Source organism: Ips typographus, linkage group LG2 (genome assembly GCF_016097725.1).
Source record: "Ips typographus isolate SLU linkage group LG2, UJ_Ityp_2.0, whole genome shotgun sequence".
In the NCBI taxonomy this organism is placed as follows: domain Eukaryota; kingdom Metazoa; phylum Arthropoda; class Insecta; order Coleoptera; family Curculionidae; genus Ips; species Ips typographus.
In genome coordinates, this window is record NC_138423.1 from 7652460 (window position 1) to 7671183 (window position 18724).

General features: G+C 33.7%; 2 protein-coding genes across 4 annotated transcripts in view; one reads left to right on the forward strand and one right to left on the reverse strand.

The window, feature by feature from the left end:
- Positions 1-1910: 1910 nt before the first annotated feature.
- LOC145725626 (small ribosomal subunit protein mS37) lies at positions 1911-2436 on the reverse strand. Its single transcript, XM_081974434.1, has one exon. The coding sequence runs from the start codon at positions 2337-2339 to the stop codon at positions 1977-1979; it is 363 nt and encodes a 120-aa protein (XP_081830560.1). The 5' UTR covers positions 2340-2436; the 3' UTR covers positions 1911-1976.
- A 175-nt stretch (positions 2437-2611) lies between these two features.
- The window catches only part of PolE1 (DNA polymerase epsilon catalytic subunit 1), a 69573-nt gene continuing 53460 nt past the window's right edge, over positions 2612-18724 (forward strand). For 2 of the 3 annotated variants that reach the window (XM_081974431.1, XM_081974432.1), the window contains exons 1-12: positions 2616-2821; positions 2895-3018; positions 5428-5646; positions 5700-5938; positions 5991-6235; positions 11053-11286; positions 11342-11495; positions 11552-11935; positions 15925-16075; positions 16133-16325; positions 16378-16523; positions 16575-16696. In XM_081974431.1, coding sequence (XP_081830557.1) covers positions 2736-2821; positions 2895-3018; positions 5428-5646; positions 5700-5938; positions 5991-6235; positions 11053-11286; positions 11342-11495; positions 11552-11935; positions 15925-16075; positions 16133-16325; positions 16378-16523; positions 16575-16696 — 2297 coding nt within the window. In that variant the 5' untranslated portion in view covers positions 2616-2735. Of the gene's footprint in view, positions 2822-2894; positions 3019-5427; positions 5647-5699; positions 5939-5990; positions 6236-11052; positions 11287-11341; positions 11496-11551; positions 11936-15924; positions 16076-16132; positions 16326-16377; positions 16524-16574; positions 16697-18724 lie in introns of all 3 variants that reach the window. The other variant, XM_081974433.1, reaches the window with a different exon arrangement.

Here is an 18724-nt window from a genome sequence, read left to right on the forward strand (position 1 = left end):
ATTTGAAAAACTATATTAATATTAATGCAGAATATAACAGTAAGTTTTGTCTTTACTTACACATAAGTAAATAAACAAGTAAATAAATAAAACGTATTTATTTTAGCACTTGGCTAGTATACATTATTTACAGAGTTGTTACTTAGCGCTACGACATCTTAAAAACAAAAAAGAAAACATTTTTAATTTTTTTGTAAATACTTTAACGCTCTGTACATTCTTTAACTCCGCCGGCAGAGCATTATACAAACGAAGGCCATCACCAAACAATTGCTTTTGCAGATATGTGCTTCTTGCAAACTGGATATCAAAGTCATTTCCTGAGCGAATGTTATATAAGTGCCTCTCAGACCTGGTAACCAAATAGTCGTTTAGATACGATGGCATTAAATTATTCTTGATTTTAAAAATAATCACAATATTTGAAACTTCGATACTCTGGGTTATGGAGAGAGCCAACCTAAGGAGCTTAACATCAAGTTGATTGGTGCATGTTTATCACAACCAAGAATTACGCGCATTGCCCTGTTTTGTAATAGCTGTAGCCTATTAATTTCCTCCTTATTACATGCCAAAAGCAAGGAACTACAATAATTAAAGTGTGGAAAAACAATAGTGTTATATACTAATAACTTTGCCCAATAGCCCAAATTTTGGGCCACCCTATAAAAAAATCCAATTTTTTTGCCAATCTTTTTACATATAAAGTCAACATGTGCTGAGAATCTCAGTTGAGAGTCAATCACTATTCCTAAATATTTCATCTCATTTACCATTTCAATTTTAGTTACATCAATGAAAAAATTAAAGTTCCCTTCACCAAACTGCTTACAAACAGATTTATTACCTAGTACCATGTATTTAGTTTTTTCAGAATTTAGTTTAAGTCGATTTACACATAGCCAATTATACAACATTGCTAATTCCGAGTTCATGTCATTTACAATCCTACATAAGTTTGTCCCTGATACTGAGAGCAGCGTGTCGTCCGCAAATAAGTTTAGTTATGAGCAGCAAATAAGTATAGAATGTTCTATAAATAAAATATTATCCAGATAGAGAAGACACCCTAGTACACTTAAACAAATATTTAACTGTCCCCAAGAAATGGAACAATTCTTAGTGTGGTCACCCTATGTAAAGTGTGTGTTTTTAGATACTAAAACTTGAAAAATGTATTGCACTCAACTGAAAATAGCCTGAGACTTCTCCTAGGCTTGTGATATTTATGGTGTTGGCTACTATACCAGGTGTCCAAGAGCACCCTGGACATAGGAGATTAACATGGGAAAACGGTTTTGATTTTTTTGCGCCTGTACGGTTGATTTGATTGAAAAATCGTAATAATGAAAGTTGTAGTACCTATCACGGACTAGTTTTCTGTATTTTTCTCGGATCTCTAACTTGAACCCTTTCGTCGTAAAACACGAACAAGAATGAGAAAATTTTAACTTTTGGCCTGCACTGTATAGGCGGTTGTCGGTCAACAGGTAAACATTTCATTGTTGCTGGTACGGTTGCTCGACAACCGCTTATACAGTGCAGGTAAAAAGTTCAAATTTTCGCATTTTTGTTCGTGTTTTACGACGAAAGGGCTCAAGTTAGAGATATGAAAAAAATACAGAAAATTATTCCGTGATAGGTACTACAACTTTCATTATTACGATTTTTCAATCAAATCAACCGTACAGGCGCAAAAAAATCAAAACCGTTTTCCCATGTTAATCTCCTATGTCCAGGGTGCTCTTGGACACCTGGTATTAAAGTTACAGTCTAAACTCAAGCCAGCAAATTACTAATAATGTTTGGCTAAAAAAAAGGAAAAAGCTGGCTAATTCCAATTTACACTGTTTGGACCATTAAATCCTTATAATGCAGAGTAAAATATAGCTAAACTAATGAAACAACAGTTACTTTACAAGCAACATTTTTAATCAATTTACAAACATACAAACTACACCTTCATCCTAAAAACATTATGTGGTAGGGAACTTTTTCAATAAAACATTCAGCTGCTTTGCAGTCAAACTTTTCTCTCCTGGAGTTAAAAGTCCCTTCATTTCCCTTTGAAATTTGTTCGCTTTGTCACTGGTGTAATCCTTATAGCACTTCTGGAACGATTGGATCTCCTTCGTGCAGGGAGATTGTTCGTATTCGTTGCTGGCAAGACAAGCGAACAAAACGGACATTTCATGTATGCAACATACATCTGAAACTTTGCCACCTTTACCGGAAACACTATTTTTTAGTTTCAGGGGGGCAATAGCTTTGAATGGAAAAGGTTCTTTAGCGGGGGCCCGTGCATGATGTTTTGCTGCTAGAGGAGCAAATATTCTCATTGTACTAATTAGGTTGTTATCCAAAGTATTAAAATACAAGTTTTTTTTAAATTATTTTTGGGTTATACAAGTATTTAAACTAAATGAGGTTAGTGTGATATGATTTGACAAGTGATATGAAGTTAGCAACAATGCAGTGATCGATTGGCAGGTTTAGTGCAAAACTCGTGTATTACCATACTATTTCAATGACATTAGATAGAGCAGGATAGTTCAACACTAAACTCGCCAATCAAAAACGCCATAGGAATTGAGTGACCTAACCTAACTTTATTAGCAGTTGTCAAATAAAATGGCGGTAAAATAAATTTCCAAACAAGGTTATAATATGTAGAGTTTTATATTTTTGTTTAATTAAGACTTTGGTGACTGTTATTAGTAAATTACTGCGTTAAAATGTTGTTACAAAACACTGGCAAGTACCGACCAGATCGGTCGGAAAAAGGTCAGCCCCAGTCATCAGATTCAGCGCCAATAGTTCGGTAAGTGAACTTTATTTTGATTTCTTACAAAGTGCTGTGTTTTAAGTGTTTTTAAATGGTATTTTATTATTAGAGAGGAGAGTAGCGAGTACCGACTAAGCCAAGTGATAGAAAATGATACAATTGATGCAAAATATGGATTTGAACAGATTAAAGACAACTCGGAAAGGGTTGGATTTTTATTAAATATGCACTCAGTAAGTTGTTTTATTTAGGTTCTGTAGAGTGTAGGCTTAGTTGTTATACTCGATTCAGAGACTTCTGACTTCTTTTATTAGATAAGAAAATGCCAAGAGACTTATAAATGCTTGGGTGTCTTGGATGTGTCTTAAACCTTCCCATAACTGTTTTAATTTGCCAGAGATCTCTACAAGTGTCTTACACATCCAAGAATTGTTTTATATTATCAAAGGCTTCTTTGATCATTTTGAAAGTCTCATAGACCTCTAAATGTTACTGAGAAAGTTCTTAAAAGTGCCAGAGGCCTCTACAAGTGTCTTACACATCCAAGAATTGTTTTAAATTGTCGGAGGCTTCTTTGATCATTTTGAAAGTCCCATAGACCTCTAAATGCTACTGAGAAAGTTCTTAAAAGTGCCACAGGCCTCTACAAGTGTCTTAAACCTTCCCATAACTGTTTTAAATTGCCAGAGACCTCTACAAGTGTCTTACTCATCCAAGAATTGTTTTAAATTGTCAGAGGCTTCTTTGATCATTTTAAAAGTCCCATAGACCTCTAAATGCTACTGAGAAAGTTCTTAAAAGTGCCAGAGGCTTCTACAAGTGTCTTAAACCTTCCCATAAGTGTTTTAATTTGCCAGAGACCTCTCTCTACAAGTGTCTTACACATCCAAGAATTGTTTTAAATTTTCAGAGGCTTCTTTGATCATTTTGAAAGTCCCATAGACCTCTAAATGCTACTGAGAAAGTTCTTAAAAGTGCCAGAGGCTTTTACAAGTGTCTTAAATCTTCCCATAACTGTTTTAATTTGCCAGAGACCTCTACAAGTGTCTTACACAGCCAAGAATTGTTTTAAATTGTCAGAGGCTTCTTTGATCATTTTGAAAGTCCCAGAGACCTCTAAATGCTACTGAGAAAGTTCTTAAAAGTGTCCCCATAACTGTTTTAAATTGCCAGACCTCTGGACCGTTTGGAAAGTACCATAGACCACTAAATGTAATTAAAAACTTTTTAAAATGTTTCCTAGGCCTCTACAAGTATCTTAAACCTCCAAGAATTGTTTTAAATGGTCAGAGACCTCTAGGAGCATTTTGAAAGTTTCATAGACCTCTAAATGTTACTGGGAACCTTCTTAAACCTTTTCCTCAGTGTTTTAAATTGTCAGAGACCTCTGGACCATTTGGAAAGTACCATAGACAACTAAATGTTATTAAAAACCTTTTAAAAAGTTTCAGAGGCCTCTAGGGTCATTTTAAAAGTTCCATAGACCTCCAAATATTATTGACAAACTTCTAAAAAGTGCCAGTCTTCTACAAGTGTCTTAAACCTTCCCATAACTATTTTAAAGTGCCAGAGATTTCTAAGACCAGTTTGAATAAACCAGATAACTATAAATGTTATTAAAAACCTTTTAAAAAGTTTCAGAGGCCTCTAGGGTCATTTTAAAAGTTCCATAGACCTCCAAATATTATTGACAAACTTCTAAAAAGTGCCAGTCTTCTACAAGTGTCTTAAACCTTCCCATAACTATTTTAAAGTGCCAGAGATTTCTAAGACCAGTTTGAATAAACCAGATAACTATAAATGTTATTAAAAACCTTTTAAAAAGTTTCAGAGGCCTCTAGGGTCATTTTAAAAGTTCCATAGACCTCCAAATATTATTGACAAACTTCTAAAAAGTGCCAGTCTTCTACAAGTGTCTTAAACCTTCCCATAACTATTTTAAAGTGCCAGAGATTTCTAAGACCAGTTTGAATAAACCAGATAACTATAAATGTTATTAAAAACCTTTTAAAAAGTTTCAGAGGCCTCTAGGGTCATTTTAAAAGTTCCATAGACCTCCAAATATTATTGACAAACTTCTAAAAAGTGCCAGTCTTCTACAAGTGTCTTAAACCTTCCCATAACTATTTTAAAGTGCCAGAGATTTCTAAGACCAGTTTGAATAAACCAGATAACTATAAATGCTACTGAAAACCTTTTAAAAAGTTTCAGAGGCCTCTAGGGTCATTTTAAAAGTTCCATAGACCTCCAAATATTATTGACAAACTTCTAAAAAGTGCCACAGTCTTCTACAAGTGTCTTAAACCTTCCCATAACTATTTTAAAGTGCCAGAGATTTCTAAGACCAGTTTGAATAAACCAGATAACTATAAATGCTACTGAAAACCTTTTAAAAAGTGCTAGAAAACCTTCCTAGAATGGTGTAAATTTGCCAGAGGCCCTTAGAGTCAGTTTAAAAATTCCATAGACCTCTAAATACTACTAAGAACTTTCTAAAAAGTGCCCTCAAGTCCTCTACAAGTGTCTTAAACGTTCCCCTTGACCTTCTCATAACTGTTTTAAATTGAGAGGTTTCCTCATTATTTTGACAATCAAAATAACAAACAATTTTACTGAACAGACTATATGTGAAACTTTTTCAGTCTGAAATATTAGATGAGGATAAACGACTATGTGCAGCAGTAGACTTTTATTTTATGGAAGAAGATGGGACTCGGTTTAAAGTGTCTTATCCATTTATGCCTTACTTTTATGTGCTCACAAAACGGGAACTTATACAAGAAGTTACACAGTATCTTTCGAAGAAATACAGTGGAATTATTGGCAAAATTGAAACTGTCTCTAAAGAGGATTTAGATTTGGTACTAACTGGACTAATTTAGCAAACTTACCGTACAAAATTGAAACATTTTAGCCTAACCATTTGATAGGATTGAAGCAAAAGTACATAAAACTGTCCTTCTATAATCAACCGGATTTAACAAAAGTGAGAATTGAGCTTCTGCGTCAGGTGAGAAAAAATAAAAGTCACCTGAAAGAGAACTCATATTATACTGAAATGTTGACCAGCCATTTGGTCAACAATATGAGTGAAAGTGCAACTGAAGGAGCAAAAGTGACTACAGATCAAATGGAGAATATTATAGACATAAGGTAACTAATTTTGTCTTTTCTTAATTAGATACTACAGTAATTTAATACACAGGGAATATGATGTACCTTACCATGTTAGAGTGTCAATAGATTTGAAAATATTTTGCGGTTCTTGGTACGCAATAAAAATGAAAGGAATATCGGAACCTCCACAAATAACGTTAAGATCTGACCTTATAGAACGGCCAGAACCGATTGTTTTGGCTTTTGATATTGAAACAACCAAGCTTCCATTAAAGTTTCCAGATGCAGCAACTGATCAGATTATGATGATTTCTTATATGATTGATGGTCAAGGTAAGTTTGGCTTTCTATTTATTAAAATCACGCAGTTTTTTTTATTCATAGTAATCTTTTTGTTATGACTGTTTTCTTCTGCAGTTGATTTTCAAATGTTAACAACTCAGTAAAAATAATAAACAAATACTTTACAAAATTATGTTTGTTGATGTTACAGAAAAATTTTAAATTTTATAACTTGATATATTAAAATTTTAGTTTTTTAATAACATTACATGAAAAATATAAAATTGATGATTTTTTATAAATTTTTTAATTAATATGAATTACTCCTGAATAGAAAATGTAGCTAATTTTTTCCAGCAATAAGTCATTTTTGCCCTTTTGCAAAATTTACGCAACTCTAAGCGTTTCCTAGATATTTGACTTTTCTTATATTTTATTCTGAAAATTGCATAAAAATTTTGAAAATTCCTTGTCTCTGACCTTTTTGGGATTTCAGCGACTTTAAAACGCTGAAAATGTTTGTCTTAAATTGCTCTTTCACCTCGTGCTATCCGCAACATGATTAAACGTATACAGGGTGTTCCGAAAAAACAAAAAGAAAAACCGTTAAATTTTAAAATAACACACTGTTTGTCACTTTGTAACCGTGTTTACCTGATTCTAAGTAAACTTAATTCACTGGGTGCAGAAAGTTATTATGAACGTTATTGGTATTTTGTAAAATTTGCGCAACTCTAACCGTTCCCGAGATATTCGACTTTTTTTGAAAGTTGCATCAAAATACTGAAAACTAGGTAACTCCGACATTTTTGGGTTTTCAGCGGCTGTAAAAAGCTTAAAATGTTTGTCTTAAATTGCTCTTTCACCGCAACATGATTAAACATATATAGGGTGTTCAAAAAACAAACATACAAAAAACAGTTAAATTTGAACCTAACACACTGTCAGTTGTAACCGTGTTTACCTGGTTTTAAGTAAACCTAGTCCACTGAGTGCAGAAAGTTATTATGAACATTTTTGGTCTTTTGTAAAATTTGCGCAACTCAAACCGTTCCCGAGATATTCGACTTTTTTTTTAAAGTTGCATCAAAATATTGAAAACTCCGTATCTCCGACATTTTTGGGGTTTCAGCGACTGTAAAAAGCTCAAAATGTTTGTCTAAAATTGCTCTTTGACCGCAACATGATTAAACATATACAGGGTGTTCAAAAAAGAAAAAGAAAAACAGTTAAATTTGAAACTAACACACTGCCAGTTGTAACCGTGTTTACCTGATTTTAAGTAAACCTAGTCCACTGGGTGCAGAAAGTTATTATGAACATTTTTGATCTCTTGTAAAATTTGCGCAACTCTAACCGTTCCCGAGATATTCGACTTTTTTTGAAAGTTGCATCAAAATATTGAAAACTCGGTATCTCCGACATTTTTGGAGTTTCAGCGGCTGTAAAAAGCTTCAAATGTTTGTCTTAAATTGCTCTTTCACCTCGTGCTATCCGCAAAATGATTAAACGTATACAGGGTGTTCAAAAAACGAAAAGAAAAACAGTTAAATTTGAAACTAACACACTGCCAGTTGTAACCGTGTTTACCTGATTCTAAGTAAACCTAGTCCACTGGGTGCAGAAAGTTATTATGAACATTTTGGGTCTTTTGTAAAATTTGCGCAACTCTAACCGTTCCCGAGATATTCGACTTTTTTTGAAAGTTGCATCAAAATATTGAAAACTCGGTATCTCCGATATTTTTGGGGTTTCAGCGGCTGTAAAAAGCTTAAAATGTTTGTCTTAAATTGCTCTTTCACCGCAACATGATTAAACATATACAGGGTGTTCAAAAAGCAAACGAAAAAAAAAAAACAGTTAAATTTGAACCTAACACACTGTCAGTTATAACCGTGTTTACCTGGTTTTAAGTAAACCTAGTCCACTGAGTGCAGAAAGTTATTATGAACATTTTTGGTATTTTGTAAAATTTACGCAACTCTAACCGTTCTCGAGATTTTCGACCTTTTTTTTTGAAAGTTGTATCAAAATATTGAAAACTCGGTATCTCCGACATTTTTGGAGTTTCAGCGGCTGTAAAAAGCTCAAAACGTTTGTCTTACATGGCACTTTTACCTCATGCTAACCGCAACACGATTGAACCTAACCTAACTAATTATTAATAACTAACAAGGCCGTAGTCGCCCTTAAACTGAAACGCTGTCATAATCTGCCAGAATATGACACACCACTCTATATGATTTTTTTTAAATTTTCTTTAAAACCAACTTAGTCATTTCTACGAAATTTGGGGCAAAATTTAAGGTGGTCAGCGATAAAATCAATCAGCTACTCAATCAAATCAAAATTTGTTGCTTGGTTAAAGTTTCCACACTGATTTTCACGTTCATCTGCCAAGAGAGAGAGAGAACTCTTCAAACAAGTGAGCAAAAAATTCTGAAAAAATTCAGGGTTAAACTACCGTACATTCAGTATATCTCGTACAAGTTTCAGCTTTGCCGGTTAAAAGGAAAATTTTTAGAGCTTTGTCAAAGTTTCTCAGACCTACAAACCAGCTCGGTTGCAGGGAAGTGGGTTATTTAACAATATCTCCTCCAATCAGTGTGTCAAGAAATCTGAAAAAATTAACAACTAAATACTAAGGTGTGTGTTGATTTAGTGTAAAACACAAGTCTCCAGGTTTGGATGTTATATTTTTGGTTAGGGTCCACCAATTTCGGCCCATAACTCTTTAACGAGGTTAGCAAAAACTGTGAAAAAATTCCCTGTTACACTACTGGACAACCTGATTCACCTCTCTCGATCACCAATTGTCAAATTAATTGTTTAACAAATAACTTCAAAACAGTGGCAGACACAAAAAAGTTTCTAAATTGAACAAGATATTGCAGAAAATTGTCTTTAGACTTCAGTGGCGCAACATAACAAAGTTTGATTATTTATAGAAAAACATCACCAAGTACATTATTACAACTGATGTAAACCTGAGAATGTAACCTATGTACCAAATTTAAGAATCTGCGAGAGTTAGAACAAAAAACTAAAAATAAATCTTTAAATTTTAACGCCCTGTATTCCGAAAATTAAAGCTCTAACAGCATATTATGTCTACATTTATTTTATTTTTATTTTTGCACTTCCTACATGTACCCAATACGTATTCTGCAACTTAAACTACACTTTTGACACTATTTTAGTATTGACAAACCATTTTACTTTAAATAGTAATTGAGAAACAAGCAAAGGGTCACTCTTACTACTCTCACAAATCACTCTAAGATAGACAACGCTAAACACGGCCTAACTGAAACATGCCTCATGACGTCATTAAAATTCGTCGTTCTGGCGCCTTTATTGGGTTTGCTAATAAATTCGTTATGCCTTGTCAGAAATAGAAAAAAGTTTGCGATTAATCAATTTAACAACTTTGAATACAAAGTTCAATTCCAGAATTACTAAAAAAAATCTACAGGGTGGTCCAGTTTTAAATGTCATTAATTCACCATTCCATAGCCCATTAAAAAATAAGTTGACATGCATTATGTCATTTTCTTGAAAAATGCTTCCTAAGAAAAATACAGTCCTTCAAATTTCAATTTAAAAAATCGGTTTTTTGTCATAAATAAATAAATTTGGAATAAGCACTTATAAAATTAATACTTATTATGATTGACGTTTGCCAAAATTCTCCAGTAGCATAGATACAGGAAGATGGATTTCATTTTTCTGCCCGATTCTTTACGTCACTGGATATTTTTCAAAAATTTCAGTTTTTTTTACTTTACTTGTCCAATTTGACAAAATAAGTACCTCTTATAAAATTCTGATTTGAGGCTTCGTTTACGAGATAATTGAGTTATTACGTTCAAAGACCCTAAATCAACCCAACTTAACTTAAAAATTGTCTTGAAAACAGTGAAAATTTACTTAAGAAGCTTAAAAAAGTCTTTGTAGCCAATTTTCATAGTTTCAATTTCATCATTTCAATATCTTAGTCGTGAAAATAGTCTTAAATATAGGATATTGACATTAGATTGATAAAAATTGACTTGAAGACTAACTTTTCAGGTTTGTTTACTTTGCTTTTCATTTTCTTAGAACTCTGGACTATTTTTAGGGCTTTAAAACTGCTTTCAGCTAGGAAAATCGAGTTTTAGGGTTATCTTCACCAAGTTTTTGACATAGGAGACTTAAAAAACTATTTTTACATTTTCCATAGGTTTAAATATGCCATTTCACGCTTTGTCAGTATCAAATTTTAGACGTTTCACTTTGCTGTAAGACTGAAAAATCGAATTTTAAACAATTTTTTCTAGTAAAAGTTAAGTTTCAGACTCTTCATTGATGAAAGTAAACAATTTTGGCATTAAATGCTACGATATTAGTCTTAAACACTAATTTTTAGAATTAAATGAGTCCAAAAATTCGGACTGTTACCAGTGTTTAATTGAATAAAAAAAATAAAGCCCAAAAATCCTGATTTTTAAACCTCACAGATGACCAGATTTGAATCGTTTTGAACCATTTTAAAGTAAAAAATACAATAACCCAAGTAGACATTTTTGTCAATTTTGAATAATATCGAGTGAGCGTAGAAAATAAAGATTATTCCTTATATCGACGCATTTAAACAATTTTGAAGGTCTGTGTCTTCCTTAGGAAGCGTTTCTTCAGGAAATTGACATAATGCATGTCAACTTATTTTTTGATTGGCTATCCATTGGTGGATTATTGACATTTAAAACTGGACCACCCTGTATAGAACACGTCTGGAAATATTTCTTTCTTTAGCAGAAATCTATTTACTTCAAATTGAACTTTCCCAACTGTGTTACATAAATAGCAGTTTTATTATTATTTTCTAGGGTTTTTGATTACTAACAGGGAAATTTTATCATCCGATATTGAAGACTTTGAATACACTCCAAAACCAGAGTTTGAAGGAAAATTCACGATTTATAACGAACCGAATGAAATGCGACTAATTCAAAAGTTTTTTGATCATATTATGGACGTGCGACCGCATATTTTTGTCACTTATAACGGCGATTTTTTCGATTGGCCCTTTATACAGGCTCGTGCAGCAAGTTACGATTTAGGTATAACGAACAAACTTTGTGTTGTAATGATGATAACTACTTTAAATGGATTTAGATATGAAGCAAGAAATAGGATTTGCGCCTAACAAAGAAAAAGTATTTTGCTGCAGACCGGCAATGCATATGGATTGTTTATGTTGGGTAAAACGTGATTCTTACCTTCCAGTAGGTTCTCAAAATTTAAAAGCGGTCGCCAAAGCCAAATTACGGTAAAACCTCAAGTTCTCCCACTTTTACTTTGTAAACAAGTTTTTTTTTTAATTAGATACGATCCGGTAGAGTTGGATCCGGAGGAAATGTGCCCTTTAGCGGCCTCCAATCCTCAAGTACTCTCGAATTACTCGGTATCCGATGCAGTGGCAACTTACTACTTATACATGCAATACGTGCATCCATTTATATTCGCGTTGTGCACCATCATTCCTTGCGAACCGGACGAAGTTCTACGCAAAGGTTCCGGAACATTGTGCGAAGCGCTGCTGATGGTCGAAGCGTTCCACGCCAATATAATTTTCCCGAACAAACAGGAACAAGTGTTTAATAAATTGACAGACGACGGTCACGTTTTGCATCAGGAAACGTACGTAGGGGGTCACGTCGAAGCACTGGAAAGTGGAGTTTTTCGGGCTGATATTCCTTGCAGATTTAGGTATGTAAAAGTTAGGTTAACCATTGCGTGATTCTATTGAATCTTACATTTTTGATGGTGCGACGTGAAGAATCTCGAAACGTATTACTTCAAAATTTGCCTCACACGAAAAACCTTTTGTAAAATGTATTAAATCTTTTTTGAGTTTCTTATCCCCGTTAAATATCTAACGTAGCAGTAAATTACAAATACTGTGTTTCTGGCAGTTCAAATTTTGACACCGTTTTTCTCCGTGGCTGTATCAAATTTTGTAGTGGTTTTTTAGGTTATTGGATAGGAAATTTAATGAGGATTTCAAAAATGTGCTTAAAACAGTCATTTTCTCACTCTAAGGGGGTTTCACAGGGAATTTTGTCCCTGAGTGTCCTTTCAAACTGTGTTTCTTTAAATTTAAACTTTGACACCGCTTTTTCAGTGACTACCAAATTTTGTAGTGTTTTTTTCAGGTTATTGGATAGGAAATTTAATGAGGATTTCAAAAATGTGTTTAAATCAATTATTTTCTTACTCCAAGTGGGTTTTACAGACGATATTTACTTTGTTTATTTCGCTTCTCTAACCCAGATTTAGAATGGATTGGATTTAACCTTAATCCATAACAGGTGACAGTTTATTTCCTATGATTTTAGAGGATTAGGATTGTATCTAAATCCTATTTTAATCCAAACAACATAACCAACAATTATCAAACGTTTTTTTAAATAAAAAAATGCCCTTTTTGAGGTTGGAATTTTAAAATTCATTAATTTTCATTTTCTTAAATTTTTTATTCATCTTTAGGGTAAGCATGAACTATTAACAAAATTTAAACAAATGACATTGACATGATTTACGTCAAAACTTTCAATGTCATGTCATTTTAATAGCCGAAGTTGACCCAACTAAAATTAATCCAAATTTCGGACGTTTATTTCACAGTTTGGATTAAGACATCATAATCCAATCCTCCTAATTTGGACGATTGACTTAAGAGCTATAATCCGGATTAGATGTTAATCCCAAGCGTTTATTTCAAACATGATTTTAAGATAATCGTATGTAAATCCGGATTGGGCATGCGAAATAAACATAGTAATTGTCTCTGCCATTTCATGGCATTTCAAACTTTGACACCGCTTTTCTTCCTTGCGTTATCAAATTTTGTCATACTTTTTCAGGTTATTGGAGAGGAGAGGATTCCAAAAATGTGCTTAAAACAGTCATTTTCTCACTCCAAGGGGGTTTTGCAGACGAATTTGTGTCTGACTGTCCTTTCAAACTGGGTTTCTGGCACTTCAAACTTTGACACCGCTTCTCTCCCTTACTGTAACAAATTCTGTAGGGTTTCTCCATTTTATTCGATAGGAAATTGAATGAGGATTCCAAAAATGTGCTTAAAACAGTCATTTTCTCACTCCAAAAGGGTTTTACAGACGATTTTGTCTCTGACTGTCCTTTCAAACTGTATTCCTGGCAGTTCAAACTTTGGCAGCGCTTTTCTCCCTTACTGTACCAAATTTTGTAATATTTTGTCAGGTTCTTGGATAGGAGATTTAATGAGGATTCCAAAAATGTGCTTAAAACAGTCATTTTCTCACTCCAAAAGGGTTTTACAGACGATTTTGTCTCTGACTGTCCTTTCAAACTGTATTCCTGGCAGTTCAAACTTTGACAGCGCTTTTCTCCCTTACTGTACCAAATTAAGTAATATTTTGTCAGGTTCTTGGATGGGAGATTTAATGAGGATTCCAAAAATGTGCTTAAAACAAGTCATTTTCTTACTCCAAGTGGTTTTACAGGCAATTTTGTCTCTGTCCTTTCAAACTGTGTTTCTGGCAGTTCAAACTTTGACAGCGCTTTTCTCCCTTACTGTACCAAATTTTGTAATATTTTGTCAGGTTATTGGATAGGAGATTTAATGAGGATTCCAAAAATGTGCTTGAAACAATCATTTTCTTACTCCAAGTGGCGTTTACAGGCAATTTTGTCTCTGACTGTCCTTTCAAACTGTGTTTCTGGCAGTTCAAACTTTGACACCGCTTTTCTCCCTGACTGTAACAAATTTTGTTGTGTTTTTCCATGTTATTGGATAGGAAATTGAATGAGGAATCCAAAAATGTGCTTAAAACAGTTATTTTTTCACTCCCAAGTGGGTTTGATAATCAATTTTGTCCCTGGCTGTCAAACTGCGCTCAACCGTAGAAAAGTTTTCTTGCAGCATTCGATACAAAACGTTATTTTGACAGTGGTCACGTGACTGCCTAGCTAAATTATCCTCGAAAAACCACGTGATATCTGTTACTAATTTCAAAACTGACAAAATTTGCCTAGAATTTGCAAGAATTACAGTTTAATACATTTTTCTTAAAGTTTTCGAAACAAGCAAGACGTGTTTCTGAACTTTATGACAGATATTTTGACAGTAAATTACTAGTAAATTTAATTTTTTTGAAATAATATTATCTTCAGATTTGCGTCATTTTTCTCATCTCAGAGACACGTGAGATAATAAAGGAAAGTGACAAAAAGCTGAAAATGCAATTTTTTTTTAGAAAATGTTTGGTACAAAAATCACTTTGTCAGAAAAGTTTTACTTCATTTATTTTATTATTGATAAATTAAAATCTCCAAAACAATAAATAACAATAATCAAAAGGGCCTTTTTTTTAGAATTTAATTTTCAAAACTTTCTTTTGACAATATTGACCAATATTGACCGAAAATGACAGCAATGACATATCTGTAAAGCAAATTTCAATTAGACCCATACATTTACTGGTCAAATTGGAATTTGCTAGTAAATTTGGTACATTTTCCTGGGTGCGTATTCTTGAAACGAGGGAAGGGACTTATCAAGAGAAAGACCTGTAGAATGTGACCAGAACCCATCATGTGTTAGCTTCTTCTGTCACATTCTATCAACACTTCTCTTGAGAATTCTGTACCCTACTTTCAAGAATTAGGCCCCTGTCACACTGAATTTTTTTTTTTTTTAAGTATTTGCACATTTTGTATGGAGAGAATTTAGTTATTTTCCAGGATTTTTGTCACTAAATACTGAAGCAGTGCTTAAGGCACAACGATTTTCAGTACCATAAATATAAATAATTTGAATCCTTTCAGTCATAACACTGTAAACCATGACTGAATTCGTTGAATATTATTTCATATTGACCGTTTTTGACTTCGAAATCTGACTTATTACTGAAATTATTAAACATGTTACTGTTTCAGTAAAAAGTATTTAATATAGCATTTAAAAACCCAGTTTATTTTATTTGAATTTTACTTTTTGTACGACCCTGCATTAGATTGAAACCAAATACTTGTCGAGGTGAATAATTAAAAACTTAAAAAATCAACAAATTGACATTTTTAGAAGAGAGATATTCACATTGAAAGTTTTCAAATCGACAGTGCTTTGACCAAAATTTAAAAAATATACTATAACACAAAAAAAAAACACGTGTCTGGCGATTTTTTCACAGTTTTATTCATGCTGATATACTGATATCGTTTTGAACGACTTTTTTTTTATTTTTATTACATTTGCTTTTGGTCAACATATGTTTCTTAAAATGTTTTTTATTTCCTACACAATTAAATATTTTTATTATTATCTTATCTTTCGGTAAAACTAAGACTAAAGTCATATTTACCACTGAGTTTTGAATATACAATGCCATAAATATGGATAAATTAGGACCAACTTACCAAATGAACGGGAAATACGGAATTTTTGGGTAAAACATTATTACTAAAGTGCTTTCAGCTTTGTTTTGGTTTGAAATTCTGCATCATTTCTGTTATTCATCATTGAAGATGAATTAATTTTTTTAAAACACAATTCTATGTTTGCTAAAGTTTTCAACAATAGCAAGGCCAAAAAATTAGTTCTGTTCCGCCTTTTTCTATTCGCTTTCTGAATTTAAAATTGTTTCTGAAACTAACTAAATTAAGATCTGTTTTGCGCGTTTATGGATTAAGACGAAAAACAAAATTGCTCTCAGGATAGCACCAGAAGCCGTGGATACTTTGATCGAACAGATTCCTAAAACTTTGGAACATGCCATTGTAACCGAGGAAGGTGTTCCAATGGAGTGCGTTACCAACTTACAGGAAGTAGTCGATGAAGTGACCAGCAAGTTTGTTTCTTTAAAGGTTGTGGGCAAATTAAAATTCATTAACCCAAAAAAGTATAAAAGAAAATTTACTTAGCAACAACCGCTACGTCTCGAACGACCTCTAATCTACCATTTAGATGTGGGAGCCATGTATCCCAACATTATTCTAACGAATCGACTGCAGCCTTGTGCAATGGTGGACGAGACAATATGTGCAGCATGCGACTTTAACAAGCCCAACGCGGTTTGTCAGCGCAATATGACTTGGATGATGCGTGAAGAATTCTGTAAGGTTTTCGTTGCATTCACTGTACTGTTGTCATTGTTTGTGTTGTTCAGTGCCGGCGAAACGAGGCGAGTACGAACGAATCCAGCAACAATTAGAGCTGGAAAAATTTCCGCCCGCCTATCCGGGAGGACCTCAACGAGCTTTTCATCAACTCACCAAACAGGAGCAGGCAAACATTGAAAAAAAGAGATTAGAGGTAGCTGAGGTTAAATTATTTTAAAAACTTACAATTTTGGATTATTTTAAGGTGTATTGCCGCAGAGTGTATAAAAAATTGAAAATTACTAGAGTGGGAGAGAAAACTACCACAATATGTCAGAAGGAAAATTCTTTCTATGTGGATACAGTGCGGGCGTTTAGGGATCGTAGGTAAGTTTTTAGAATGAAATATTTAGAAATAGAAGTGTTATTATTACTTCATTAATTACCGGTTTGAGCAATTTTACTCTCTTTTTAATTATAATAATTTTAATTGAATCTTGAAGAGATGGAGATGAAAAAGAATTGGGAAATATTTTTCCCAATTAGAATTTTTTGAGTAGTTTTCAGAGCGTGCGGAATAGTAGATTTTATTACCAGTGTGTGTGACAGTTTAACGTGGGAGGAAACATATACAGGGTGGTCATAAAAAACTAAATTTAAAATTAACGCTCTGCCGGTTGTGACCGCGTTTATCGACATTTTTGGTACCTTATATTCTCGCTCTCCATAGTCATTAGCTTCATGTGTGAAGCGTCGTGATCCTATGTAGGTCTCATGTTGTGTTTTTAGCAGTTTCCCTCCATTTCTCTCTATCTGACGTGCTTCTAATGCTGTCTTGGAAAGATTTTCCTGTAAACTGCTTCACCTGGTTCAGCCATGTTCCCTCTACCTTCCCTTGGACCATAAGTTTTTCCAGATTGTCATCTTTCCTCCTGCTGACATGTCCAAAATACTTGAGAATCACTTGATTGATTAGTTGACAATCTGACTTGGATGTTAAGTTCTTCGAGTGTGGATACGTTAGTTCTGCAGTCTGTCCAGGTAGTCCTCAGTAGTCTTCTCCAGACCCACATCTCAAACGCATCCAACTTGGCGATGTCTGTGGCTTTTAAGGTCTAGGATTCTGCTGCGTATAGCGCAATTGGAAAAACGAGGGTGTTTACTAATTTGCATTTTGTTGTGGTTGTTATATGCCGATCTTTCCAAATTTTTTTGAGTTTAGTTATGGCCGTTTTGGCAAGAGCTATCCTTTTTCTGATTTCTTGACTTGATCCGCCATTTCTGCTGATGTGGGCACCTAGATAAGTTATTTCCTCCACGTTCTCGACATCTTTAATATTAGGCATTTCTTCCATGCTGTGCGTGCGATCTATTAACATAAGTTTCGTTTTCTGACGGTTCAGTTATTGTAGAACGAACTCCAAGCTCACTCTCTCTACTCGCTCAATAAGACTCGAAATTTCCTGCTCATTTTTGGCGATAAGTGTGGTGTCATCAGTGTAACGGAGATTATCCATACTTCTGCCACCTATGACAACTCCCCTTCCCAGCCGTCCAAGGCTTTCCTTATGATATATTCTCCATATACGTTAAACAATAAGGGTGACAGAACACAACCCTGCCGTACACCACGTTCCACGTTGAAAGGTTCTTCCATCCACCTTTATTAGTGTTATGTTATTGCTATACAGGGTGGTCCAGTTTTAAATGTCAATAATTCACCATTCGATAGCCCATCAAAAAATAAGTTAACATACATTATGTCATTTTCCTGAAAAATGCTTCCCAAGGAAAAAATACAGTCCATAAAAGTTTAGTTTAAAAAATCGGTTTCTTGTCATAACTGTCAGACCGCTGGAGCAATATTTTAATCAAATTTAGAACAAACATATGTGCAATTAATACCCATTATGTGATGTTAATGACGTTTGTCGAAACTGTCTAGTGATGTAAATACAGAAAGATGGTTTCCATTTTTCTGCTTTATTTTCTACGTCACTGTATATTTTTCAAAAATATTTTTTTACTTTACTTGTTCAATTTGACAAAATAAGTATCTCTTATAAAATTCTGATTCGAAACTTTGTTTACGAGATAATTGAGTTATTACGTTCAAAACAAACCCAACCCAACTTAAAAGTTTTCTTGAAAACAGTGAAAATTCACTTAAGAAGCTTAAAAAATGTCTTTGTAGATAGTTTTCAGACAAATTGAAAGACTTTAGTTTTGAAAATTGACTTAGAAATCAGTAAATTTACTTTGAAACGGTGAAAATTGACTTGAGAGGCTTAAAAATTGTCTTTGTAACCAGTTTTCACAGTTTTCAGACAAATTGAAAGACTTTAGCCTTGACAATTGACTTGGAAACTGTGAAAATTGACTTTAGAGGCTTAAAAACTGTCTTTGTAGTCAGTC